Source organism: Myotis yumanensis, unplaced genomic scaffold (assembly GCF_028538775.1).
Source record: "Myotis yumanensis isolate MYYU_CA2020_CCGP unplaced genomic scaffold, mMyoYum1.0.hap1 SCAF_17, whole genome shotgun sequence".
NCBI lineage: Eukaryota > Metazoa > Chordata > Mammalia > Chiroptera > Vespertilionidae > Myotis > Myotis yumanensis.
This window is the reverse complement of record NW_027223768.1, coordinates 26,859,262-26,887,141: the sequence shown is the minus strand read 5'-3', so window position 1 is coordinate 26,887,141 and position 27,880 is coordinate 26,859,262. Positions and strand designations below refer to the sequence as shown.

At 37.9% G+C, this 27,880-nt stretch overlaps 1 protein-coding gene across 3 annotated transcripts in view; it reads right to left on the bottom strand.

Moving 5' to 3' along the window:
• PLA2G4A (phospholipase A2 group IVA) overlaps nucleotides 1–27,880 on the bottom strand; it is a 160,744-nt gene that overhangs the window by 75,731 nt on the left and 57,133 nt on the right. For 2 of the 3 annotated variants that reach the window (XM_070396351.1, XM_070396350.1), the window contains exon 3: nucleotides 19,324–19,405. In XM_070396351.1, coding sequence (XP_070252452.1) covers nucleotides 19,324–19,405 — 82 coding nt within the window. Of the gene's footprint in view, nucleotides 1–19,323; nucleotides 19,406–19,525; nucleotides 19,574–27,880 lie in introns of those variants that run through there. The other variant, XM_070396352.1, reaches the window with a different exon arrangement.

Here is a 27,880-nt window from a genome sequence, read left to right as displayed (position 1 = left end):
TTTTCAAATAAAACTTTTTAAAAAGTACATGTTGCCCTAGCTGGTTTGGCATCAGCCTGCGGACTGAAGGGTCCCGGGTTTGATTCCAGTCAATGGCGCATCCCCAGTAGGGGGCGAGCAGGAGGCAGCTGATCAATGATTCTCATCATTGATGTGTCTCTCTCTCTCTCTCTCTCTCTCTCTCTCTATCTCTCTCCCTCTCTCCTTCCCTCCCTCCCTCCCTCCCCTCTCCCTTTCTCCTTCCTTCCCTCCCTCTCTGAAATCAATAAAAAAATATATATTTTTTAAAATATATTTTATTGATTTTTTACAGAGAGGAAGGGAGAGGGATAGAGAGTTAGAAACATCGATGAGAGAGAAACATCGATCAGCTGCCTCCTGCACACTCCCTACTGGGGATGTGCCCCCAACCAAGGTACACACCCTTGACCGGAATCAAACCCAGGACCTTTCAGTCCACAGGTCGACGCTCTATCCATTGAGCCAAACCTGCTTTGGCAAAAATATATTTTTTAAAAAGTACATGTTATCCTTCAACAATAGTTATGGTTATCAAATGATGTAATCAATTCCCCTTTGCTTCATTTTTAAACATACACATATAGACATAGAGCTGCTTTATGCAGTCATTGTATTTTTTTAAGTGTGTGTGTGTGTGTGTGTGTGTGTGTGTGTGTGTGTGTTTTACTATAATGTGGAAGTATCTACAAATGAGGTGTAAGCATTTGGGGAAGTTTTTCATTTAATTTTCCTACGTGGAGCATATACATCATTGGTCCAGGGCAGCTGAGTCTCAAAAGCAAGAGTGCAATATGAATGCCAAAGGTGCTGGTTAATATACAGACCCCTGACCTTCATCTCCTAAGACCCATAATCAGTAGCTCTGTAGTGGGACTAGGGATCTGCATTTTTAAACAAATATTCTAGCTGATACTATTGTAAGTCTTCTTCTGTTCACACTTTTGATATCCTATTTTAGAGAAATAAGTAGACATTGAAATTGTATTATGTACTTGCTTATTTTGTTAAGATATAATTGACAATAACATTGTGTATATGTACGGTGTACAATGTGTTGGTTTGATATATTTATATAATGCAATTTCTAACCCCTTATTTATGATTTCACTTCCCACATTTTCAGTTCCCCACAGTTAATTGCAGCCCAAAAAGACTAAATGGAAAATTCCGGAAATAAACAATTCATAAGTTTGCAATTGCACCCCATTCTGAATAGTGTGAGGAAATCTCATACTGTGCTGCTCCATCCCACCTGGGAAGTGAATCATCCCTTTGTCCAGCACAGTCACAGTGTGTACACTCCCCACCCCTAAGGCACTTGGTAGCCCTTGGTTATCAGATCAACTGACATGGTACCACCATGCTTGTGTTCAAGTAGCTCTTATTTTACTTAATAATGGCCCCAAAGTGTAAGAATAGTGATGCTGGCCATTTGGATACGCCAAAGAGAAGCTTTAAATTGTTTGCTTTAAGTGAAAAATTATGTATGTACATATAAGAAAAAACATAGTATATATAGAGTTCAGTATTATCCACCAGTTTCAGGCATCTGCTGGGGTTCTTGGAACATATCCCATGAAAAATGGAGGATTACTGTATCTCTCAACAGGATCATATGAGAGAAACTAGAAAACACAAAGACTGAGCAGGAAGGATGGCAAAGGGCATGGGCCAGAGCAGAGAAGGACTATCCACCTCCTCAACCAGATGGTTGCACCTTCCCCATCCTTCCACCATGTCACCAGTGCTCAGGTTGCAAACCAGAAGTAAAATTACATGTTTAGAATAGCAAGTGGTAGAAGATGACGAAGAAAAATATTTTTCCACTTTTGATTAGAAGTAAACATGTGCTTTTAAAGAGAATATTCAATTGGCACTTTACATTAAATGTACAAAATGTAGCTCTTCATCATTCCATTGGCCTGGTTCTTTCTCATGGGGCTAATGCTGCTAATTTATTTCCCTGAAATATTAGAAAAAATGAAACCAAGCAAAAACCAAAAAATGTGTGGGGCAGGGGGTGGCATGAAGATGGTAAACACCATTCATTCATTCAACAAATATTTGAATGCCTACTGTACGCCAGGCACTGCTCATCAAGGAGCAGTTTGATTGGGAGCCAAACACAAAACTGCAGATCTGAATTATGGAAGTGAGTCAAATGCCAATAGCCTAATTTTAGAGGCAAGACTAAATGGGAGACAAGTAGGTACATTAAGCCAGTGACTAGTAACTCAGTCACCCAGATTATTAAACACAAATAAACTCCAACCATAAGTGGACGAATTGCCTTTTGAGGCTTGGTCTTCATTTGAATCTTGGAAGAGGTGAAGGGAGAGGTCTTCTGGGGCCAAATAAGAAAGAGAAAGCAGAAAGTGAAGTTCCTTGGGAGGAACGGAAAGGAAAAGAATGCACATGTTGAAGTGGCCTAAGTCACCCAGTGATATAAGCATCTTCTCAGCCATTCTGGCCCCTCAGTGAGTCATATGCTCTAGATGCCAACACTATGTTTATGTGTCAAAACATGAACGAGCCTATTTATTTATGTATTTATTTATTTATTTATTATTTATTATCGTTATTTATTTTTTAGAGAGAGTGAGAGGGGAAATAAAGAGAGAGAGAAACATTGATTGGTTGCCTCCCGCACATGCCTCAACTAAGGCCGGGGAAGAGCCTGCAACTGAGGTACATGCCCTTGACCACAATCAAACCCAGGACCCTTCAGTTCATGGGCTGACATTCTATCCACTGAGCCAAACCAGTCAGGACAATGGGACTTAAAAAAAAAAAATTGAAATCCTCAAAGCTGTCACTTTGGACTCTTATTTTTACTTTTAAATAAAGTCAATATTCTAAGTATTTCTAGTTCCTCCTCTTGCTTCATTAGCAAGAGACTTCAAAGTTAAGACATCAGAGGGTGCTGGGCAGCGAAATATCACTGACAGCTGTACACTTTGATGCTGGCACCTGCATCATTGCTAATCTGTGCTCTGATGAACATCGGTAGCAGCAGCAGGCACTGCAGGATGCAAAGAAGTTTAAGAGGCTAGTTTAAAATTGGATTGCCATAATCCTACAGCTCATTTCCTTTGTACTGGTATAATCTGTAATCTTCATTGGCATGGTAACATGTGACAGCTTTGAAAAGGGAAAGCAGCCCATTTCGACAGCAAAACTTAGCCCAATGCTTTAGAGAAGTTCCTAGATATGCATTAAGGAAAAGTCAAATGTAGATAAAGAGATGTGGTCCCCCCCGCCCCCCGGTTTATTTATGTCATGGCTTTGTGAATCAAAGCCTTGGGGTAATCGGGGGTTGAGTCATGGTTTCAGCTTTACCTTGATTAGTTCCAGCCAAACCGGTGGTAAAGCAAAGATGTAATCTGTAGACAAAGACTTTTATCTAAGTCTTGCTGAACAAAAATGTTGGGGGTGTGGGATACAGGTCTTTGTGGATCCCACATGATTCTACTACATGCATCGGAGTAGCTTCCGAATTCCAGGTTTATAAAACATTTCATAAACCTCGCTAATTCAAGAGCACCCTAATTAATAATAGGTCCATTTGTCAGCTTTGCCTGAGAAATATATATTATATGATTAAAAGCTGATGGCAACTTCTAAACTCCAAGTTCTGCTTTCTCACATCCACTTTGCTCAGTAGCAACTTAAACCCTTTGCTTCAAATAAAGATGACCCATAACCTGTTATGATTATTGTGTTATGTTTAAAAAATCCCTATAGGAAAAGTCTCCCCCAGATTCAAACTCTCACATTCTGTTAGCTATGATACTCTAATGGCAAGCTTAAAGCAGTGTTTCTCAAAATGCAATTCACTAAACTAACTTCACAGAATCACCTGCGGTGTTTCTTCCATCAGTCTTCAGCATGGGTTTGCAAATGCATTCATTATTTAACAACTTAGCCAGGTAATTCTCGTGCACACAAGTTTTTAAAAAAATTGGATTTTAAAGTATTTTATTAGAATCAACTAAAGAATGATGGCATAATAACAGACACAGAAAAGTAGAAACAATTCAGCATTGAAAAGTCAACAGCCTTACTGGCCTTCTGTCCTGGAGTTATTCTGCTCATAGACTATATTAAGCAAGCCCAGTAATTCACTTCTTTTTCTCTCCAACCATTAAACACATTTTCAAGTGGCCACGTGAAAACAAATACAAGAATAAAGTTCATGTGGGTGTGTTAGTTGGGAATCTGTTCAAGTTGATGGGCTGATAGTCAAGCTTTCTGCTTCACTTATCATCAGAGTAGAAATGCCATAGTGAGACCAAAAATTAAAGAGCCAGTTGTTGAAAGAAATGCCTCTGATACTATTCTCCAATGTACTCACTCCTTTGGAATATCTATGATTTCATGATCATGGTAATTACATGGAAAACTTAAAGCTTCTAAAGTTAAAGGTTTAAAAGCGTAAAGTTTTTATGATTGCCAACCTCCCTGTACTAGGTTCACTGAGGTGCTGGCAAACACCCTAGGAATATGGTTAACCCTACTATAAATGCATACATTTCAAAAACAGTTTAGTTCTTTTTTAATGTAAAGTTTTTATTAAAAGAGGACACATTTAGTAAAGTTAGAAGATTGTAGCTGTACAGCTTATTGAATTTTCATAAAGTGAACTCACCCATGATATCACCACCCAGACCAAGATATGGATCATTACCAGCCCTCCAGAAAGTTCTCTCAAGCCCCACCCCCAACCCCCACCCCGAAGGGTGAACACTCCCCTGCCACCTATCGCCATAAAGTATTTTTACCTGTTTTTTATCTTTACATAAATAGAATCAGTATATATTCCTGGGTCTGGCTCTTTTGCTCACTATTAAGCCTATGAGATTCATCCATATTGACACATATATTCACTACTTTGATATAAACCGCTCCATTGTATGAATGTTCAATAAAATGTTTATCCAGTCCAGCTCTACCACTGTGGCTCAGTGGTTGAGCATTGGCCCTTGAACCAGGAGGTCATGGTTCAATTCCTGGTCAGGGCATATGCCCAGGTTGTGAGCTCGATCCCTAGTAGGGGGTGTACAGAAGGCAGCCGATCAATGTGATTCTCATCATTGATGTTTCTACCTCTCTCTCTCCCTCCCCTTCCTCTCTGAAATCAATAAAAAATATATTCAGAAAAAAGAATTTGGCTTGTGCACATGATAAAGGCACTGACTCCCAGGATTCTCTATGCTTCCCTTTATCTAGGGCAGTGGTTCTCAACCTTCTGGCCCTTTAAATACAGTTCCTCATGTTGTGACCTAACCATAAAATTATTTTCGTTGCCACTTCATAACTGTAATGTTGCTACTGTTATGAATTGTAATGTAAATATCTGATATGCAGGATGGTCTTATGTGACCCCTGTGAAAGGGTCGTTCGACCACCAAAGAGGTCACGACCCACAGGTTGAGAAGTGCTGATCTAGGGGATCTTGCCCAACAAATCTTAACTGATTTGGTCCTGAAACCCAGCTTTTTTGTCCCCAAGTCCTTTTGAAATTGCCAAAGCTCTGGTGTTTTCTCTGCCTCTTCAGTGCTTGGCTACTTCCCACATCCCTATCACCCCCCAAGCCTAGCTAGACTCAGCAGTGGTCAGAGGGGAAATGGCGTGCAGAACACTACTTCAGTGACTTCTCTCCCTGAGATCTTGGTCCCTCAAATCCCAGTTCATTCAGCAACTTTCAATCCTTTGGACACTTTTAGATTAATTTAATCTATGTTTTCTAAATTGCTCTTTGCGGAAATGAATGCTCTGCTATCAGTTATTTTAGTCTGATAACCATTCAATGAGCTTTTTCTCAATTTTCAACTTTATTTGGCATATATGCAACACCTTTGACAGTTCTCTCCTTTTGTGCCCAAAATATCATATTTTGTGAATCCCTGATTCTCTAGAATCTAGATGTTTCCTCGTTGTATCTTTTATCTTTTGTCTTTTATCATTGTAACTCCCTCCCTGCTTCAATTTACACTAAATTGTGGACTTTCTCTTCTTATCTCTTACAGGTCTCTATTAGAAAAAGGGGGCAAACCTTTTAAAAAATGTAATGTTCATATAGTCAAAAGCAATTTGAAGAGGACTTATCACATTTATGTAGATAGTCTGAAGAAACTCGATATGCACACACCCACCCACCCCCAGTAGCAACTTAAACCCTTTGCTTCAAATAAGGTCCCATGGCAGCAACAATCCTGTAGTCTAATTAATCTCAGATCCTTCAAAAGCCATCGTCTTCAGGTTTAAATGACAGCCATCATGCACTCCTTCATTTCTTCAAGGCTGCAAGGAGGCGGTGGCACAAATACAAGAAACACAAGATTCCTAATTACAGGTCTATATATAATCTCATGCTGAGTAATGCATTTGAAAGAGGCTCCATGTTTTATAACCATTCTGAATCTTTAAAGAAAACCCAAAATTGGCTCTGGCTTGCGTATAAAATATTGTCTCTCTCAGCCACATCTGTGAGCCCCACCTCTACTCTGAGATCTTCAATCTGCTCTTGAAAGCCGTAAAAACACCTCGCACACCTAGTAAGTACCTTGAAAATACCTCACAGGGAATATATTTTCCCCATCTTCCTTTCCCTAAATGTATGACAAAAGAAAACCAAAGCAAAATACCAACCCAAAATACTAAAAGTAAAACATTGTACTTTCCCCCAATTTCCCTATTTTATTTAATGGCACCATCATTTCTAGTTGCCATGGCTAGAAACATGAGCGTTGTCCTCTTTTCCTCGTGGCTCCTAAGTTCAATCTGTCTCCAAGTTGTACCTACTTCACTTCTAACATTTGTACCTATTTCACCCCTGGCTCCTCAATTCCTCTTGAATTATCACTGGCTCGTTTCAACTAAGCACCACTCCTCACCTGGACCATTCATATAATCTCATAGTTGCTCATTTTCACACAGTGGAGCCACTTTCCAGTATGCCACCACCATTGTCTTTGTGAAACACACTTTTGACCTTCACTGCCTCTGAAGGCAGGCTTAACCATGGTGAGAAAGCCCTGGAAGGGCTCCCACCACCAGACCCCTGGTCGCTTGCAGTCAGTGATCCTCCTGCACCATGGACTTGAATGCCACTCTCCAAGTCAACACGTAGGCCAAGCAGCAACTCCAAAATTCACACATTCCAAACATTTCACACAGTCATCTTGAGGGCAGAAGCCTTTGTTCTGCCTAAGGGAACGTTGCTTCTCTTTTACTTGGAGCATATCTATGTTTTCTTCTGCTGTTTTAGCTGATAACTAAACATTATTCAACATGTCCTTGCCCTCAGAATATCCAAGATAAGGATCCACAGACTGTACACTTAGAGGTTGAGTGGAATGAAATGTTCTCTCTCTGATTTTCTTATCTAGTTCGCACATCTTTAGTCAACTAGTTGTTCTGTTTTCCTATCAGGTGAAACCGCCCATTGTAAACTGTATTCCCTAGAGGCCTCATCTATATCCATCTGTATAAAATGAAAATAATTGCACTGAAAGCCACAGATTGCTGAAACTGAGACTCAGAGGCACTTAGCAAGTTGAGTAAGATGGTTAACTTCGTCTTTTTGAAGCCAAATTCCTGCCCCTTCATCTATACCAACACTAAAAACTCTTACTTATTTCTGCCTCTATTATACTGTAACCTCCATGATGGCAGGAACCAGACCTTTTCTATTCACTATTCTGTCTAAGAGTCTAGCATAAAGTCTGAAACATAATAAATATTATTGAAATAATGGATGACGGGCTAGCCCCGAGCAATACTGTAGAAGAGGTGACCTTTATCGTAGGCACAACAGTCACCCCTCTCTAACTTCTTTTTACTCTTGGGCAATATGTCCCCACCTTCCAGGCTCTTTGTCCCACTCTATTTATTTTTCTTCTAATATATATCTACGCCAGTCATTTCTTCCAAGTGCATTTGTATTTAAACTTTATTTCCAAATAATAAATGCTAAAAGCATTTTTAAAATCCTCGAGTCCCAATTTGCCTCCCTTCATAACACTAAGGAATAGGGTAGAGTGCTGAGGTATTTGTTTATAGATGGCAGACCCTGCTCCCTCCATAACTGTTCCATGCTTCTATGTCTCTGGATCAGAGCTCATCAGTTTATTTTGTTCATTAGATTCCACATATGATGAGATCATGTGACACTTGTCTTTCTCTGACTGGCTTATTTCGCTTAGCTCCAGGTCCATCCACGTTGTTGCAAATGGTAAGAGTTCTTTCTTTTTTACAGCTGTGTAAGATCCAGAGACACAGAGGCCTGGAACAGACGTCAAAGTGGGTGGGTGGGAAGAGATCAACCAAAGAACTTGTACGCATATATGGGTGACCCATGGACATAGACAATAGGATGGTGAAGGCCTGGGGTGAGGGGTGGGTATGGGCTAGAGAGGTAAATGGGGGGTAGAGGGGAGGAATGTATGTAATACTTTCAACAATAAAGATTAAAAAAAAACAAACACCTGGAACTGTTATGGCTCCAGATGTGGATGGGCAGTCCCTGCAAATTGCTGGACATACAGCAGCTGGAAGGCTTGGTGAAGAATTCACTGCGGTTTAGTAAAACACAGCTTTGGCAGTGAGTCTGTATATACTGAAAAGAGAAGAGCAATGCCTTTACAACAGCAACAGCATTGTCTAGGAACTCAAATAATCAAAGAATACCTTTCTCATTTGAAGTACGAAGCAGTTTTATCAACACTGTTGTGAAATTGTTCTACCAAGCAGCATCTCCAATTTGAACTTTTTTTCGTTTTCCTCTTTCTCACAGCCTCAAATCTAGATTAGTGTTATCTCAGGTCACATGTCTCCTTTGGTAAAGGGACATGAAACTACAAGAATGCACCACCAGCCAAATGGATGTTAGGGGAAACGACCAATATCATCTAGTACTCTCAATTGACTTTAATGCATTGACTTAGTACATTAATGAGGTGGGCTACCACCTGGCATACAGTAAAAATTACTTACAGTGTATTGTAAAAAATGCTGATATTCATGAAAAAAACAGAGAAAGATACATTCAAAACAACACAAAGAAAGAAAAATGTAGATCTAAAACAACTGATTTTTGGTTTTTTTTTATTGCTTAAAGTATTATAAAGGGTATTACATATGTGTCCTTTTGTTGTTGTTGTTTTTGCCTTCTTGCCCTTTTATTCAAATCTCAATGATACCTTTTTGGAAAAAAATAAAAATACCTTTCATATCAGTATCTATGCCTGGAATGTTTTAAATGTTTATAATTCAAGGATGTTTCTTGGAATCTGGTTAGGTTGGAGAAGTAATTCTCCAGAAGTGCTTATTTAATATTATAAAACATGTTTATATTATTAATTTTACATATATGGATTTAACTATATATGTGCATTACACTCTATGCAAAAATAACTTCATTTTCATTAAAACCTTGAGTTCTCAAGCTTGGCATTACTGACATTTTGGGCTGAATCATTTTTGGCTCTGGGGTCCTGTCTTTGGCTTCTCCCCATTAGATGCCAGTAGGGTCCCCCAATTATGACAACTAAAAATATCTCCAGATATTGCTGAATGTGCCCTGGGAGATAAAATCAACCCACAGTTTAGAACCACTGCACTAAAGCAAGGCACCATCCTCGCTATCCGACATTTATGCACTAGCACAAACCATTATAAAATAGCGAAGTTCCCTAAGTAATGTGTATTAGACATACTAAGTCAATCCCATTTTTACAACTTTTTCTTATGATTTTTCCCCAAATTGAAATGTCCCACATGCTTCCACATATGAAAACTCTAAGTTATAAAACTCTTAATATCTATTCAAGTTGCAAAGTCTTCTTAAGAAGCTTATTGCCAACAATTTAAAAATCAGTGATACTGTATAATCTAAATGCACGATTTCTGAGTATATACTCTCTTCGGTTGGTTTTCCAAAAATTTATTTTCACCCATTTCATCTTCCCAGCTAGACCATCAGTAGCTCAAAGGCAAAGGTGCTGTACAATTAGACATGAGGGTGAGATACGTGTCAGTTGTAGCCCTAAAACATAATAGCTGTGAGATTTTGGATTTTTTACTTAGTGTCTTTAAATAAATTTCTGCATCTGTAAAATTTAACAATAGCACATATCTCATTGTGTTACTGATGTGAATAAATGAAGTATAAGATAAAGTTCTGCATCTGTAAAATTTAACAATAGCACATATCTCATTGTGTTACTGATGTGAATAAATGAAGTATAATATAAAGTCCTAAGAACTCTGCTTAGCATTTTTGTTTATTTATTTAACAGACATATTGCATACACTAGGTGCTAAGTACTTTTCTAAGCACTCCATAGTCTCACTTCATCCTCCTAAAACAAAACCTATGAGGAAGGTATAGTTATTACCCCCACTTAACAGTGGAGGAAATTAAGACCTAACTTGCCCAAATTCATGTGGTTAATAAGTAATGGGAGAGTTGAACCCAAGCAAGCCAGTTTCAGAGTCCTTGCTCTAACCATTAGACACACTTCCCTTTGGTATGAAATAGGCACTAAATAAAGTTATTTGCCATAAGTACTATGTTTGTTTCTGTTGCAATTCTTTAAGGCAGAGAATGAATATTAAGTGCTTAGCAGATGCTCAGCATTTATTGATGAGATATTATTAACAGAGCCTTGTTGGAATAAGCACTATGTTATATTTTTCTAACACTTCTTTTCCAAATTTCAAAATCATTATTTCATTTTGCATCTGGAGGTTTGTATTACCCCTGTACACAATTTCAAATCATTTTGCCTAGAATTTTATCTAAAATATTTCATAAAAAATATATTAACTGAGGAGTGAGAATCGAAAAGTGCTCCTAAGGAGTCAGTAAGATTTACAACAACCCTCTGACTCAAGCTCAGTGGACAAATGAAATTAATTATTTCAATCTTGATACCACACAATTTTTATTTTTAATAAAATGTTAAAGTGTTAAAGTATACTAAAATAGCATATTGTTTTCACATAAATGCTTACGTTTTTAGAGCAGCAGATGTGTCCCTTTCTTAAAAAAAAAATTAACCTATTTTTAAATTTCATACCATTAGATATTAATCTCATCTTTTCAATATAGAAATAGTATATGATTTTTGGCAAAGAGAATTTACTTAGCATATGAAAGTGGCTGCATATCACTCAGCTTTAAATCAAGGCTTTCCTTCACTTGATAGAACATTAACATGTGAAAGTACATATGTGAAAAATACAAAAAGTATTTTAAGATGAAGAAGCTCAAGTATAAAACATATATGTAATAATTTAAATGGGTAGGATCCATCACTGATCGGTCTTGGAAAAAAAAAAAAGAGAGAACAGGTGACTCGTGTCCCTATTAGTGTGGTGATGTTCTCTTTGTTTTGACAGGAACCTGCTTTTATTATCTCAACAAAGCATTGCTACCAAATATACAACTGGAATATAGCTCTGTTTATTTATTGAATAAATGTGGTGAAAATCCACCCAGTGATCAATTGATATTATCAAAATATCACAGGACAGTATTATTCACTGTATTCGCCAGACCAAAAGGATACAAATACACACATGCAAAGCAAATCACAAAATCTAATAAAATTTAAATAGAGAAGAAAAGGACTAACTGTACTCATAAAGCTGTTTTACAACTTAACAAACTACATAACATTCTAAATCAGTGAGGAACAGTTGTGCCTTCCTAACACATTTTATTTCCCTACTACATAGAAAATAAGTACAAGATATGAGATGAGAGATAGATGTGTGTTCTGGAACACTTTACTCATTTTAAAATTATCTTTTATAAAAAGCCCAGTGGAAAATTATCTCGTTATACTTAGAATTTTTAAAATCTGGGGTAGGTACTCAGAATATTCCAAAAATGTTAGTAAACCAAAGCTCATGTTCCATCAGAACCTGAGGGCTAATGCTAGGAAAATATCTGATTCAGAAAAGGTATACTTAAGGGTGGCAGGTGGCTCGAGGCCAATAGCAGTGCCATTTATTAAAAATCATTTGACAAACCATAATTAATCCAAAAGAGATTACTTAGATTAATTCAAAAGTGTTACAAAGTTTCTGTACATTGAAACCCAGGAAAATTCTAGAAAGCTATGGATAGACATAACCAAAGGTATTTGTACTCCAAGAAATGGAGTACAAAATAATTTTTTTAAATTGTCACTCTAGTAAGGCAAAAAAAAAAAAGGAAGCACTATCCAAGAAAAAAGATATAATTACATATACTTTTTTTTATCCAAAGTTCTCTGAGATCTTATTATTTTGCCAGACTCAGGCTAAGGGTCTATTTTCTAAAAAGTGAGTAAGATCATACTCTGTTAAATATATTGTTTCGTTCCGATGAAAGAAAGCATATTCTGATCTGGCTGAGAGTTGTATGCACAGGCACCTGGGAGCTAAGGGGACTTGGGAGTTAACCATGAAATGCAGTCCATTCTCCTCCAAGAATTGCCTATCATCATGGAAAGATTAATAACCTTGCTGCCAAAAGAAACAATGGCGTTCCCAGAGGCGCCACCCTGCCCAGGACTGCCTGTAATCTGTAACCATTCTACCCATTTTTATTTCTTGTGCCTACTTCCCCATGCCTAAAATACCCATAGTTCCCCATGTAATCTTTATCCTTCTACCCATATAAGCAGTGGCTTATGGGGGTGCAGAGCATATTTTCATGGATGACTTGCTGCTCCCCAATACTGCAAGCATTCTTGGAATAAATGCTCATATGTGATAATAAATAAATAAATAAGTAAATAAATAAATAAGAAAAAGTGAGACACAGGTTCAAATCTTACATGTGTATGATTAGACTCCCATCTGACAGTGTCAAACAGAAGTCTGGACAGCTGTCAAGGCAGGCCAGAGGTGAACTGTGTCCAGGATTATCAGATTAGACAATGGAAGTATCATCTCACCATTTGTTTCTCTCAAGCTAAAAAAAGAAGGATCTATTAATTAGCTCAACATGGAAATTCATGATGGATATTTCTTGTCTGGAAGGTGAAAAACTAAAAATTATCCCTGTGCACATAAAGAATATTCTTTGGCTCATATTAAGGTTATATTTAAGAAATAAATGTCTTATATTGATATATGAAATATTTTAACAATAAGAGGTAATATTTATTGAGCGCTTATTATGCACCAGGCATGTAAGTGCTTCACATATGTCAACTCATCGAATTCTCACAACATCTCTTAGATGAGAGAAAGACAGAGAGAAAACTCGCCCAAGGACACAGAACTAGTGAGGAGTATTTGGCTCTGGAAAACATTTTTCATATACTCTGCTTCTTCCCTGGAGATTCTGATCACTGTGGAATTCAAGGATGGCTATTCGAGGGGATAACATTTTCATACTAATTTCTACATTGCTCTTGCTGCTGCTGAAGATTCTCAAATGATTAAGTAGATGATATTTCTCTTTATACATATCCAACACCCTGCCTCTTGCCCAATATTGACAAATGGGAAGGTTGAGTTCTAAGCTTCTTTCCAGGGAATTATTAACAATTTGTGTTGATAGTTATTTCTTGTCAAGAGGTTTATTCCTCTGGGTGGTCCCAGAGGTGAAAAGATTGAGACTATTGCATTGGAGAGGCAAGAATGGAGGAAAGAGGGCTACCTTTCCTAAAACGTATGTGGGTTTGGATTTTCTTAAGGTGTTACAAGTGTTGGAAAACCATGATCCTTGTGCATTGGGCATGGACTGGTAACTACAGGATGGCCATGAAGGCTGGACTGGACGAACTGTTACCTTGAACACAGTGGTAAGGTCTCTCTGGTGTGGTGTATGATCACTCGGAAGACTACTCTGAGAGGCATTTCAGTGGAAATGCCAAAAGTGGAATCCAGAACCCATGAGAACATTTACCCGAAGGTCTGATGCCAATGACGGTAGCCACCAAGCCTTACAACAGGCCCTCCTCCTAATTTACAGGCAACTCTAAGTACCTAGAACACCCGTGGGACCTTGGAGAGGGGACATCACCCACACTCTCCCACCTATTTTAGTGAGCGGGGACTCAGAGTCCAAATTAATGAGATTTAGAATAACCACGTGAGTGAGATTTCATGGACCTGAGTAATGTGTAAACTATCCATTTCACTGCACTGCGATGTGTTAACTCAGAGTAATTGCTCCATAGGACCGCAGAGACAGAAAAAGCAACAAGAGGAATTGAATACATGCCAATATTTAGTGCTTGATAGCTAGTTTACATATGAATATGTAGTAAAAATCAATTTGCAAAGGGACTTCCATGTTTACTTCTAGTCATCTTACAGATGCCCCATATTCATCCCTTGCCTTACCAGTCCCACGCCAGTACTGTTGTGAATTCATCCTAGACCACACGTCGCTGAAAAACAAGTGAAGCACCAGTGTGTTTCTTCTTGGCTCAATACCACAAGATGGTATAATCCCAAGGTTCTTCAGGAATCTGCACATTTTTAAATCTCCCATTCCGCTTGAATCACCCGGTTTTCGTACTTATACCCTCTGACAATAGGTGCAAGGTGACAATTTAAACTTCCATTTTGGAGAACAGCCCTGTTTTCAATAATAAGCATGTGTGTAAACTCTATGCAGTCAACACACAGTACAGCACAGGTGTGTCACATCTCAACCAAAGCCCTTTGCAGAGGAGAGGAAAAGAATATTTCCCAATGCTGCAGCTCAATGAAAACCAGAACCTAGAGCAGTGATGGCGAACCTTTTGAGCTCGGCGTGTCAGCATTTTGAATAACCCTAACTTAACTCTGGTGCCGTGTCACATATAGAAATTTTTTAATATTTGCAACCATAGTAAAACAAAGATTTATATTTTTGATATTTATTTTATACATTTAAATGCCATTTAACAAAGAGAAATCAACCAAAAAAATGAGTTCACGTGTCACCTCTGACACGCGTGTCATAGGTTCGCCATCACTGACCTAGAGTTACCCTGCCTGGGTTTAAGTTATGTCTCAAATATCACCAAATCACAAATGAGGAAGAGGGAGAATTAAGCCATACTAAAATATGCATGTAGGATATCTTTGTTGCATGAGGGAAATAATGCATTTACATACAGTCCATACATTTGATCATTTAACTTGAAATATACATTGTGACATTTGAAGCAATGAAAAGATATTCCCTACTTTTCTGATTGCTTGTGATCTGCTAAAATCATGATTACAGTAAGAAGAATTTAAAATTTCTTAATGCATTTGTATTCATTTCTATTATTCTTCTCAATGATAATGTATCAAGTCAGGTCATTAATCCTCTATAAGAGTTTTTAAAATAAAAAGTATTAAGTCATTTATGGTTTCCTTTTATAAACTGAATTCAGCAAAAAACAAAAACCTTAGAATCTTTGTTCCATTTTAAAATATTTAAAGTCTTCTCTGCTCATAAGCTGTCTAGACTCAGTCTAAGCAAACACAGAATAGAAGAAATTGCCTAGATCCTATCTCCCAAAATGTGGCCCATGTATCCGCAGTGTCTGCATCATTTGGATGTTAGAATCTACTCCCCAGACCCACTGAGTCAGAATGTATATTCTGAACAAGATCCCCTGGTGATCCATGTAGACCTTAATGTTTGAGAGCCACTGTTTGGGGAGATTAGGTCAGCCTCAGACCTGCAAATGACACAGACGTTTAAAAATTAGGAACTTGATACAGATCTTGCTATGAGTTTATCTGAAATAAAAAATCATTTGCTCACAGATACAGATATGAAAAACAGAAGCTGAAGGTTTGTTCTCAAGAAAATCTTAAAACAGTCCCTTAAGACATTAAGCAATAGGATCTCATAAAAATTGGTTAAAATACAATGAGTTCACAGTTCTGTCAAGTGTATTTATTTTTTATCGTTTAAATGATGGCATTAAGATCTATTGTTTCCTGAATACCTAAGGAAAGTAGACCCATCTGCAATCCTACAACTATCCTTAGAAGCCTAGAAGCCCTAATGTTTATGATGCGAATTTTGTAAAGAGAAAGAGGTTAGTGTCCAATGAGATCAGACAAGAATCCTCAGCACATATGCATAATTATGCTATGAAATGTACCTATCAAGGTATGCATTTTGTCATTTCAAAAACACTATGGGCCCGGCCAGTGTGGCTCAGTGGCTGAGCATTGACCTATGAACCAGGAGGTCATGGTTCCATTCCCAGTCAGGGCATATGCTGGGGCTGCGGGCTCGCTCCCTGGTAGGAGGTGTGTAGGAGGCAGCCGATCAGTGATTCTCTCTCATCATTGATGTTTCTATCTCTCTCTCCCTCTCTCTTCCTCTCTGAAATCAATAAAAATATATTAAAAACAAACACCATTCTGGCATTCATTTTCTGGTTTCATCTTAGGGAATGAAACATGCCTCTATCCAGTTCTGAATTCTGAGATTACCCTCCATTATCAGAGTGATGTATATTTTCCCCAACACCATTTAAAAGGAGCAGAAACTCAGTGAGGAAGTCAGCACAGTGTGCCAGCTGTTTCATTTGCTTATAAAATGAGGTCTGAGACCATGGACTAGTGTTTCATTTCATATGCTCACAGAGAAAACTTTATTATCAACTGCAGTTTTACTGTCACCGAGGTCACTCTGCAAACATATATCTTCTGGTAGAAGAGGAAAGGGACAATAGAGAATACAGTTTACTATGCATCCACCTAGCACTTAGCACTCAGCGCGATGCTGGCGTGCTCTCGGTTTCATGTTTCATCTACTACGACTTCCCATAGCTTCAGAAGTGAGAGTTATGGCAATACAGCCAAACTAATGCAAACTACCTATTTCAAAAATAAGACCATGGTGAGTCAGGTGCAAACTGGGACTTCAAACTACCTTTTCATAGGACGCGGACATTAGAGTGGAGGGAAGGGTTGGCACTGGGCACTGGGTATAAATGATACGTTCAAGCATACTGTGAGGAGCTGCTATGTCTGCTCTTGGATGGCCCAGAGCCCTCAGGTCAAAACAAGTAAATGAGTGAGATGCTATGAAAATGTCCAAACATAGCTCATGGGGACAAAACAGGTAAAGAATTAATTGATTTGTGTGGCGCCCTTTAGAAAGCCCCTGCAGGCAAAGCTGTAAAGCCCAATACTAAGGTCATTCTTCTTGACTGACACGTGAAACTTCAGGGAAATTTGCCTTTTTAAATAACTGCAGACGCGATCAACAACACAAGAGAGTGTCCGGTTCTGTTATCTTAGTCTTCGCAGATCTTAGGCATTTTGTATAGTTCTATCCTTGTCTGTCTTTAAAGAACGCTTATACACAAACATCTCCAATTCAGCTTATTTGGTAATTTGTATAGATCAAGCTCCCCCAGCAATATCCTCATAGCTCCTCCTACAAAAGGGGCAGCTAATGCCCATACCTTTTCTCACTATAACCTCCTCTTACTTCTCAACAATATAGTGTTTGCATTGTAAACTGTTCTTTCACTTGTTCATCCTAACCTTGTCATTCATTGCATTCATTTCTCTAAGACTCTCCCTTGTTCTTTATCCTTATCTCTTCCTGACTTCCTGCAAACTCATGAAGGTGACGTAAAAGGTTGGGAATAATTCCTTCCCCTTGCCGAAAAATAAATAAACAAAATGATAGCACAAACAAAATGAATTCAAGTTATAAATGCTGAATAAAAAGTTCAACAGAACGCGATAGCACTGTCCTCTCTCCTGTAGCGATTAATCTCTAGTGGCTACTCCTTCCATGGGTCCTTCACCTTAAAAAGGAAGGCTCTAGAGATCAAGGGTCTCACCTGTGTTGTGTACACTGTGTGGGTCCAAGGTGCCTGCAGCCTATGGGGAAGTAGTTAAGAAAGCAGATCCAGCCCTAGCTGGTTTGGCTCGGTGGATAGAGCAGTCAGCCTGCGGACTGAAGGGTCCCAGGTTCGATTCCAGTCAAGGGCATATACCTTGGTTGCAGGCACATCCTCAGTAGGGGGTGTCCAGGAGGCAGCTGATCGATGTTTCTCTCTCATCGATGTTTCTAACTCTCTCTCTCTCTCCCTTCCTCTCTATAAAAAATCAATAAAATATATTTAAAAAAAAAGAAAGCAGATCCAGCCTGGCCAGTGTGGCTCAGTGGTTGAGCACCCAAACTCATCACCGCCTGTTCACCTCTTTCCTTCTCTCACTTTTACTGACTTCCCAGACAGCCTTCCTCATTCACCCAAGTCTTGAGCACAGAGCTGGCATTCTGCTTTTCTTAGTATTTAACTTCTCTCTATTGGCCCATTTTCATCGTGATTACAAGCTCAAGTCCCTCCTAGTCTTCAACGTCAGAAGTACATTCCACCTTCGCCTCCAATACATTTAACAGACTAGGCACAGAACAAACATTTATTTAAATGAAGATCCAATCATGTGATTCATGACTCAAATGCCAGCAGAGTCTTCCCACTGAGTCTCTGATAAAATCTCAATCTTCGTCATATTAGTACGTGTCCTCCATGACTGCCTGCCTATTTTCTAACAACACGATGTGCTCTCCTTCCTTACAAGCGCGCTGATCCTCTTCCCCCTTGAACATGCTGTGGTCCCCGGGACTTCGTCCTGTTTCTCGCCATCCACATGCTCGTCCTTCAAGCCCCAGTTTAAATGACATCCCGGCAGGGAAGCCTTCCCTGTTCCCCAGCCTGATAAATTGAATTCTCCCTCCTTTCTCCGAAACCTGTTCTGCGGGGTAATTGCCTTTCCCATGTTTCACCAAATTCATCATTGTCATATTTACCCACCTTTCTTTGCATTCCCACCTCAAAGACACCCAGCCATTCCGGTGGTCGAATTAGCCTGGAAAACGGCTTTTCAGAACATGGAGAAGGACACTGCCAACAAGCGAATTCAACATTATTCCCAGGATCTCGCTCACATCATTTTCAACTGTCCTACACCAATTTCTGAAACTATTTCCACACGTACTAAACACACTCAAAGGCACAGAACTAGAGAAACTGCATTTTTAAAAATTTTATCCTATAGCCACAATACCTCACAGAGGCGGCTTGTTCAAAGTCAATTTAGCTCTCTTTCCAAATAGAGTTAAACAGAATTTCTTTGAATTCCAAAGATCTGTATGTCATCAGAGAGTCATTCTGTCTGACTCCAAGTCCTCGGAACTAAAGTGAAGGTAAAATGATATTCCAACAAGCTATCAGGGCATCAGAGGAGAAGATAACACATTTAAAGAGACAGCCCTGGCTGATCGAGGAACTCAAGCAACTCTGCAACAGAAAAGTAGACAAAGGCACTTACGCAGGTCACCGAAGGCGCCCTTTGTCACTTTGGTGGCACTTAACACCACGACCGTGAACTTGTGGGAATACTGGTGCTCCACCTGGAAAGAGAAGGAGAGTGAGTTAAAAACAAACTTCCAATAGAGACTCCAAGTAAACTGGTCTCGTTTCCTCGAGACTAATGTAAAAATATTCCAGTTGGGAGGAAGTCGTGTGCATACCAGAAACATGCTTTGATCCGCGGGCTATTCCTTTTTGGATCCTCTCCTCTCTCCCATCTCAGAATCAGTGAGGCGTTTGGATCACGCTTTAAAGTGTCGCTACCGCTGGACTACTAGGACCTCCCTGCTGTCAGGTTTATCAAGCGCTTGGGGGAAAATGTAAATCAGGACTGCAGCCTTCGAGGAGCACAATCAGGCTTTGTGCTGGATGACTAAGAAGCCCTGCCTTAGAACAGCAAGGTCAGCGCAAGATGTTTGCATTATTTAGGTTTGTTTGTTTTCGTCCTTACTGTTGAATGAGAGTCTTGTTTGGCAAGACATTCCCAGAGCAGTATTCAAAAATCCTCTGGACCGAAGGCAAGAGCAGGTAACTGCTTCTATGAAACGTAATCCATTTGTCACAAACCACTTGCAGCATTGTTAAGAGTTTCGATTAGCCTAGTAGTTTGCATGCACATCATAAATGTTAACAGGTCGGAGACTTTATTAAATACCTAACTAGAAACTAGTTATTAAATAACTCTATCGAACAAAACAGAATGGGGAAACAGGGGCTCACATAGTTCTCTGAGCAACAGAAAGGATTATGAGTCTTTATCTAAAGCTCAATCACTTTTGTGTAATCGTAGAAGTGGCCCACATTTATGAGCTACTCCTACCATTCTTATTTTAACAGGATTGCTTAACTGGTTAAAAAGTCCATAGTGATTCAAAAGAAGCTAAGGTACTAATAATACTGAGAAGTAAATAACAATAGTCTAAAAACAAACAGGCAGAAAAAAATATTATAAAAACAAGTCATAAAGACCAGCATTAGTGGGATCAAAAGTTATACAGCCTTCAACACTTTCTGAAGATATCTCTCTATTGATAGAGTAATTAATATCCAGATTCATAATATAACCAAAGGGCAGAGAATCACCTCTGTGTAGCCAAAGTTTTATGCTACATAAATGAAATTATCAATCATGAAAAAAACATGAATCCTTTTTTAAAAAGTGTGTGGCCTTATACTACAGCTAAAAATTATATGCATGTACTCCCCCCACCAGAAAGAAAGAAATAAAGAGGGAGGGAGGGAGAGAGGGAGGGAGGGAGGGAAGGGGAGGGGGAGAGAGAGAGAGAGAGAGAGAATCCATTACCATAATTAGAGACTTCAATGCTTCTCTATCAAAAATGGACAGATCCAGCAGGCAGAAAATCAATAAGCACATAATTAAACTCAACAACACCATCAACCAACTAGATATAATTACCACCAACAAACTATTTCATTCAGCAATGGGCAGAATACACATTAGTCTTAAGCTCACGTGGAACAATCATACAGCATCTAACTCTCAGACCAAAGAGGCATTAAACTAGAAATCAGTACCAGAATGATAGCTGGAAAAAATCACTAAGTACATAGAGGTTAAATAATATACTGAAGTATGGTAGCAATCATCTCAGGTAGAAACTGTAGTTTAACTCTAACCCTGCTGCTTGGTTTCTGTACTTATTTGCTTGCTAAAATAATAGAAAAGTTATTTTGATTTTCTGAATTATATAAATCATCCCATTCAATTAAATACCCTATTGATTGTAATGTGAATATCCCATTGGTTGTGGTCACACTGGTCTTAGAAAGCACATTTTCCTTTACCTGGGAAAGACAGCACAGTTATCCCAAGGTCAGAGGGGTCCAGTTATATTTCCCTGTTGACTCTGTGTTCCAGAGACCCCAAAACTGTAATTTAGATAACATGCTTAAGTAAACTGCTTCTGCTTCTGTAAACTGCTCTTTTTGCAAACCAGGTTCCTCATTCCAAACCTTGGGATGTAATCAATACCTTTGTGATCTTTGCCTATATAAATCTGGTGTTGGGGCTGGGGTGGGCACTATGAGATCTGGGAGAGCGAAATGCCCCCTCATAGTCCCGTGTTTGCAATAAATGTGACTCTTTAATTCGACTTCTTGAGGTGTTCTTGTGTGATTCGCGGGGTACATTACAACAATACTTCTAAACACATATCAAAGAAGAAGTCTCAGAAGTTTTTAAATATTTGGAACTAAATGAAAGTGAAACTATGGCCCTAACTGGTTTGGCTCAGTGGATAGAGCGTCTGCCTGCAGACTGAAGGGTCCCAGGTTCGATTCCGGTCAAGGGAATGTTCTTTGGTTGTGGGCACATCCCCACTAGGAGTTGTGCAGGAGGCAGCTGATTGATGTTTCTCTCTAATCGATGTTTCTTACTCTCTATCTCTCTCCCTTCCTCTCTGCAAAAATAAATAAAATATATTAAAAAAAGAAAAAAGAAAAAAAGAAAGTGAAACTATGACAAAAATTTTGGGGAGTCAGTGAATGTAGTGTTTAGAGGGAAATTTATAGTATTAAATAAAATATATCACACATGTCATATATAGGGTGTCCCTAAAAATGTACACAGATTTTGAGTAATAATTAATTCCAATGGGTTAAACCTGAAAAGAAAGAAACATTGATTGAGCTATCAGCTTTAAGTAGAATATACACTTTTGAGATATCCTGTATATATGGAAAAAAAAGATCTAAAATTAATCATCTAAGTCCCTACTTTTTAGGAAACTAGAAAAATTATGTCCAAAGTAAGCGGAAGAAAAATAGTAAAAATTAGAGCTGAAATAAATAAAATTGAAAACGGAAATAAAGAAAATCAATGAAACCAAAAATTGGTTCTTTGAAAAGATGAATGAAATTCATAAGCCTTTAGCTAGGTAAATAAGAAAAAAATATAAAAAGAATAAAAATTACAAATATAAATAAATGAGGGAAGATCACCTCAGATCCTATGGACATTAAAAAAATAATAAAGGAATACTACGAACAACTCTCAACCCACAATTTGATAACCTAGAATAAATGAAGCCGTAACCGGTTTGGCTCAGTGGATAGAGCATCGGCCTGCGAACCAAAGGGTCCCAGGTTTGATTCCGGTCAAGGGCATGTACCTTGGTTGTGGGCACATCCCCAGTAGGAGGTGTGCAGGAGGTGGCTGATCGATGTTTCTCTCTCATCAATGTTTCTAACTCTCTATCTCTCTCCCTTCCTCTCTGTAAAAAATCAATAAAATATATATTTAAAAAAAATGAAAAAAAATAAATGAACCAATTTCTTGAAAGATATAATCTGCCCAAAGTCACACATGTAGCAAGACAATTGGAATATGCCTATGTCTATAAAGAAATCAAATCAATACTTAACCTTCCAAAACAGAAAGCACCAGGCCCAGATGGATTCACTGATAAATTCTACCAGACACGTAAGGAAGAAATTACACCAATATTCTTCAATCTCTTCCAAAAGATAGAAACAGAGGAAGTAGTTCCTAACTCATTCTATGAAGCCACATTACCCTGATAACAAAATCAGACAGAGGCCTTTCCAGAAAAGGAAACGATAGACCAATATCTCCCATAAACATAGATGTAAAAATTCTCACCAAATAAAATTCAACAATATATATAAAAAATAATAACCTCAACCAAGTGGGATTTATCCTAGGTGGGCAAGGCTGGTTATGCATTAAAAAATCAATTTAATATAATTCATCACATCAACAGGCTAAAGAAGAAAAATCACATGATCATGTTAATTGATGCAGAAACATTATTTGATAAAATTCAATACCTATTCATGATAAAAACTCCCAGCAATTTAGAAATAGATGGGAACTTCCTCAACTTGATAAAAAAAAAAAATCTAAAACAAATCTACAGCCAATACAATACTTAATGGCATAAAACTAAAAGCTTTCTTATAAAGAATAGGAACAAGACAAGGATATTTGGTCTTCCCACTCCTTTTTGGCATTATTACTAGGTATCCAGCTAATGTAATAAGACAAGAAAAGGAAATAAAATATATACAGATTGTGAAGGAAGAAATAAAACTGTCTTTGTTCACAGATGGCCTGATTGTGTATGTAGCAAACACAATAGAACTGATTTTTAAAACTTCTGGAATTAATAAGTAATTATATCAAGGTTGTAGAATATAAGGTTAATATGCAAAAGTCAATCTTTTTCCTATATACCAAAAATGAACAAGTGGAATTTGAAATTTAAAACATAATAACATTGTCCTAACCAGTTTGGCTCAGTGAATAGAGCATCGAGTCATTGACTGCATGGTCCCAGGTTCAATTCCAGTCAAGGCTTGATCCCCGGCCCTGGTCGGGGAGTGTGCAGGAGGCAACCAATCAATGTGTCTCTCTCACATTGATATTTCTCTCTCTGTCTCTCCCCCTCCCTTCTACTCTCTCTAAAAGTCAGTGGGAAAATATCCTTGGGTGAAGATTAACAAAAAAATAAAAACATAATACCACTTACATTAGCACACTTCTCCAAAATGAAATATTTATGTATAAATATTTTTTAAATGCAAAAGGTCTATATGAGGAAAATCACAACATATTTTTAAAATGTAAGAGGTCTATATGAGGAAAGCAATGAGGATCTACATAATTAGAGAGGTATTTTATGTTCGTATACAGAAGACTGAATGTTGTCAAGATTATTAGTCCTTCCCAATTTGCTCTATAGATTCAATACAATCCCAATCAAAATCTCAGCAGGTTATTTTGTGAATATCAACAAAATGATTTTAAAGTTGATATAGGAAGGAAAAGAACCCAGAATAGCCAAACACAATATTAAGGAAAAGACCAAAGTCAGAGGAATGATGTTACTTGACTTCAAGACTTATTATAATTGTACAGTAATCAAAACAGTATAATATTGGTTAAATAATACACAAATAGATCAATGGAATGAAATAGAAAGCCCAGAAATAGAATGACATAAATATAGTCACTGATCTTTGATAAAGGAGCAAAGCACAATATAATGGAGATAAGATAGTTTTTTTTAGAAAATGATGCTGGAACAACTAGGCATTCACATGCAAGAAAAAAATTCTAGACAAATAATTCCTGGGCTTGAAAGAGAATAAGTAGGTGCTCTTGAAGCCCAACTTAAGGATTTGCTTTCTCCACTAAAGTGAGCTTAATAATTATGATATGTCATAACACACCACTCCAAATCATTTATGATCTTTTTTTCATATCCTAGAACTTCTAATACCACATGGGCTTTCAAAAGCCAAAAAAAAACTCCCGTGTAAAATAAAAATTATTAGTAATATTCTGACCTATTATTTAACACAATTTTTGAAATTTCTGCACATCTATTCATATGTCAGATTGCTGGGACGGACCATCAGAACCCGAGCGATGGATGAATGCTTTACTCTGACACAAGTTTCTGTGAAAGAGAGGCTAAGGGACTGCTTGGCTATAGGCACCAAGCAGCCATGATTGCCTGCCTCCTTAGGCTTTTATTGTAACAACAGCTTGAACTAAAATTAACCTCTAGATACAATCAGTAGGGTAAGTATCCTTGAGAAAGCACTTGCTTCTACAAGGTTGGGTCTAAAAGGCTAAACATAGAGATTCCAGCAAAACACCTGGGGGCTCGGACTTGTTTGGAAAAGTCAAGGCCGGGGCTGCCGCCTTCAGCAAGGTCCCCTTAAGAGGCCCCCAACCTTTTGGAGACTCCTCTTTACAGACTTTCCAACCAAGTCCCGTGCTTCTCCACATCAGATGATTATTAATAACATGTACTGAAAAAGTTATTATTATAAGGATTCATTGAGTATAAGCCCTAGGGGGAAAAAAGGACACTTATGTAATACCCTTTGTAATACTTTTAGCGAAAAAAAAAAAAAGAGTATAAGCCCTATGCTAGACATTCTAGTAGATGTAAATTTTCATTTAATTTTCCCAAAAACCTTATAAAATAGGTATTATTACTTACATTTAAGGATAAGTTGTACTCGTGAAAGTGAGACTGAGTGTCTAATTTCCCAGTATCTCATAAACATTAAAAGTTAAACTTGAATTATAACCCAGTCTTGTTTGCTGTTCCCAATGTTTTACTCTTTCTATATTCCTTTACTTTCACAGAGAATAATAATACCAATACCCAATACCTTTAACCGTAAAAAAAAATACTGTTTTCCATTTACTAAAGTGGTATAGAAAGTTACCACCTATTCTGTCTATTGTATCTGTAGTGGATCTGAACTCTATTAATTGGGTTATTTTGTCTATCATTCAGCTCTGCATTTAAATTTGCTTTTATTTCCATCAGCCTCGATTCTGTCTTCTTAACATTATAAAATGAAATACTATAAGGAGAAAACCAACCACCTTCTTGGTTTTTACAAGTTCATTTTGAAAACACCGTGTATCTTAAGAAAATTATTTTCAAAACAGAGGTATCAAAATCATACCAATCTCTAGGGAGCTGTAAGGATTAATAAGAGAGTATCTATAAAGTAAGTACAAAAGTGCTCAGTTTCAATCAATGACTATCCAAATACTTTTTTGATAATCCTTGCCATGTTCCTGGGAGCCAATATCACATAAAATTTCAAAGTAGGATGAGCAGGGCTAGCTTCTGACCTGAATAGGAGACTTTTCATTATGTCTCAGGCATAGCGCCAAAAGAGATGATATTATTGAATCCACAACAGTGTTCCCGGGGAAACTAATGACTCAGCACAATACTAGTTGGTAGTTGGCCAAAAGAGATGCCATATTTCAATTGAGATGTCAAATATAAGCTCAATATACTGACTTAGTCACCAAGATTAAGCCTTGCCTTCAGGTCTTGGATTACCTTACTTTGAGGGTCTTTCTTTATCTATAATCTTTTCCAAAGACCGCAGCCCTTTTTCTTTTCAATATTACAATAACCCAGTCATTATGAAAACAGCTACTATATTAAATTCATTCTGGAGAATTATGTTGACATCTGTAACTAAAATGATTAGACATTGGAAAAAAGAATCAGTCAATTTATATAAAATCAATTTGATGATTTTCTTAATCTGTTAAAAGTTCTACTGTTATGAAAAGAACCAGAAGGAACAATCACAAAACAAATCTGATGGAGGACAAGGTAGATTCTTCATGCAAATGTTTTTTTCCTCCAATTAAAACTAAAGACTGCTACTCTGATCAAGACTATAGAGTCTCAGTACTGAACCCAGACATTGTGATCTCCACAATCAGCAGCAGGCAACTTCAAACAGGTCTCTGAAAGGTTTAAGAAAAAAATGGCTGCATTGGTAGCATCCAAGAGTCATGATACTTTTTAAAATAGGATACTTAGGCCTAACTGGTTTGACTCAGTGGATAGAGCATCGGTCTGCAGACTGAAGGGTCCCAGGTTTGATTCCGGTCAAGGGCATGTACCTTGGTTGAGGGCAAATCCCCAGTGGGGGATGCGGGGGTTGCTGGAGGCAGCTGATTGATGTTTCTAACTCTCTATCCCTCTCCCTTCCTCTCTGTAAAATATCAATAAAATATAATTTTAAAAATAAAATAAAATAGGATACTTATTTCGGTTTCACTTCCTGGTGTGGAGTTTCATTCTAATACATTTAGGAGGTACAGGCAGTGTGTTATTATTCTCCCACATTTTATAAGAGCAATCACTTTATATATGTGTAATCTACAGTGCTATCTAACCTTGCCATGTTCCTAGGGGCCAATATCATGGATTGGCTATTTACACAAATAATCCTAATGTCCAAAACACCTGATTTAACAACAGAATTTGTTAGTTCTAGCAGACATAATTAAAAGAAAATCAAATGCAGCCACTATGGAAAACAGTGTGGAGTTTCCTCAAAAAATTAAATCTGGAACTGCCATTTGGCCCAGTGATCCCATTTCTAGGAATATGTCCTAAGAATCCTGAAACACCAATCAGAAAGAAAAGTACTCAGTTTTAATCAATGACTATCCAAATACTTTTTTTTGTTAATCCTTGCCATGTTTCTGGGAGCCAATATCACATAAAATTTCAAGCTAGGATGATCAGGCCTAGCTTTCGACCTGAATAGGAGACTTTTCATTATGTTTCAGGGATAGTGCCAGAGATGATATTATTGAATCCACAACAGTGTTCATAGCAGTATTATTTACAAGTAGCTAAGATCTGGAAACAGCCCAAGTGCCCAGCAGTAAATGAATGGATAAAAAAGCTGTGGTACATTTACACAATGGAATACTAAGCACCTGTAAAAAAAAGAAGGATCTCTTAACCTTTGAGATAGCATGGAGGGACCTGGATGGTATTATGCTAAGTGAAATAAGCCAGTCAGTTAAAGAGAAGTATCACAAGATCTCACTTGTATGTGGAATCAAATGAAGAAAATAAACTGACAAACAAAATAGATCCAGAGCATGGAACAGACTGACAAATCTCAGAGAGAAAGGGGGAGGAGGGGGGACAGGAAGAGGAGCCTCACCAAATGCAACCATG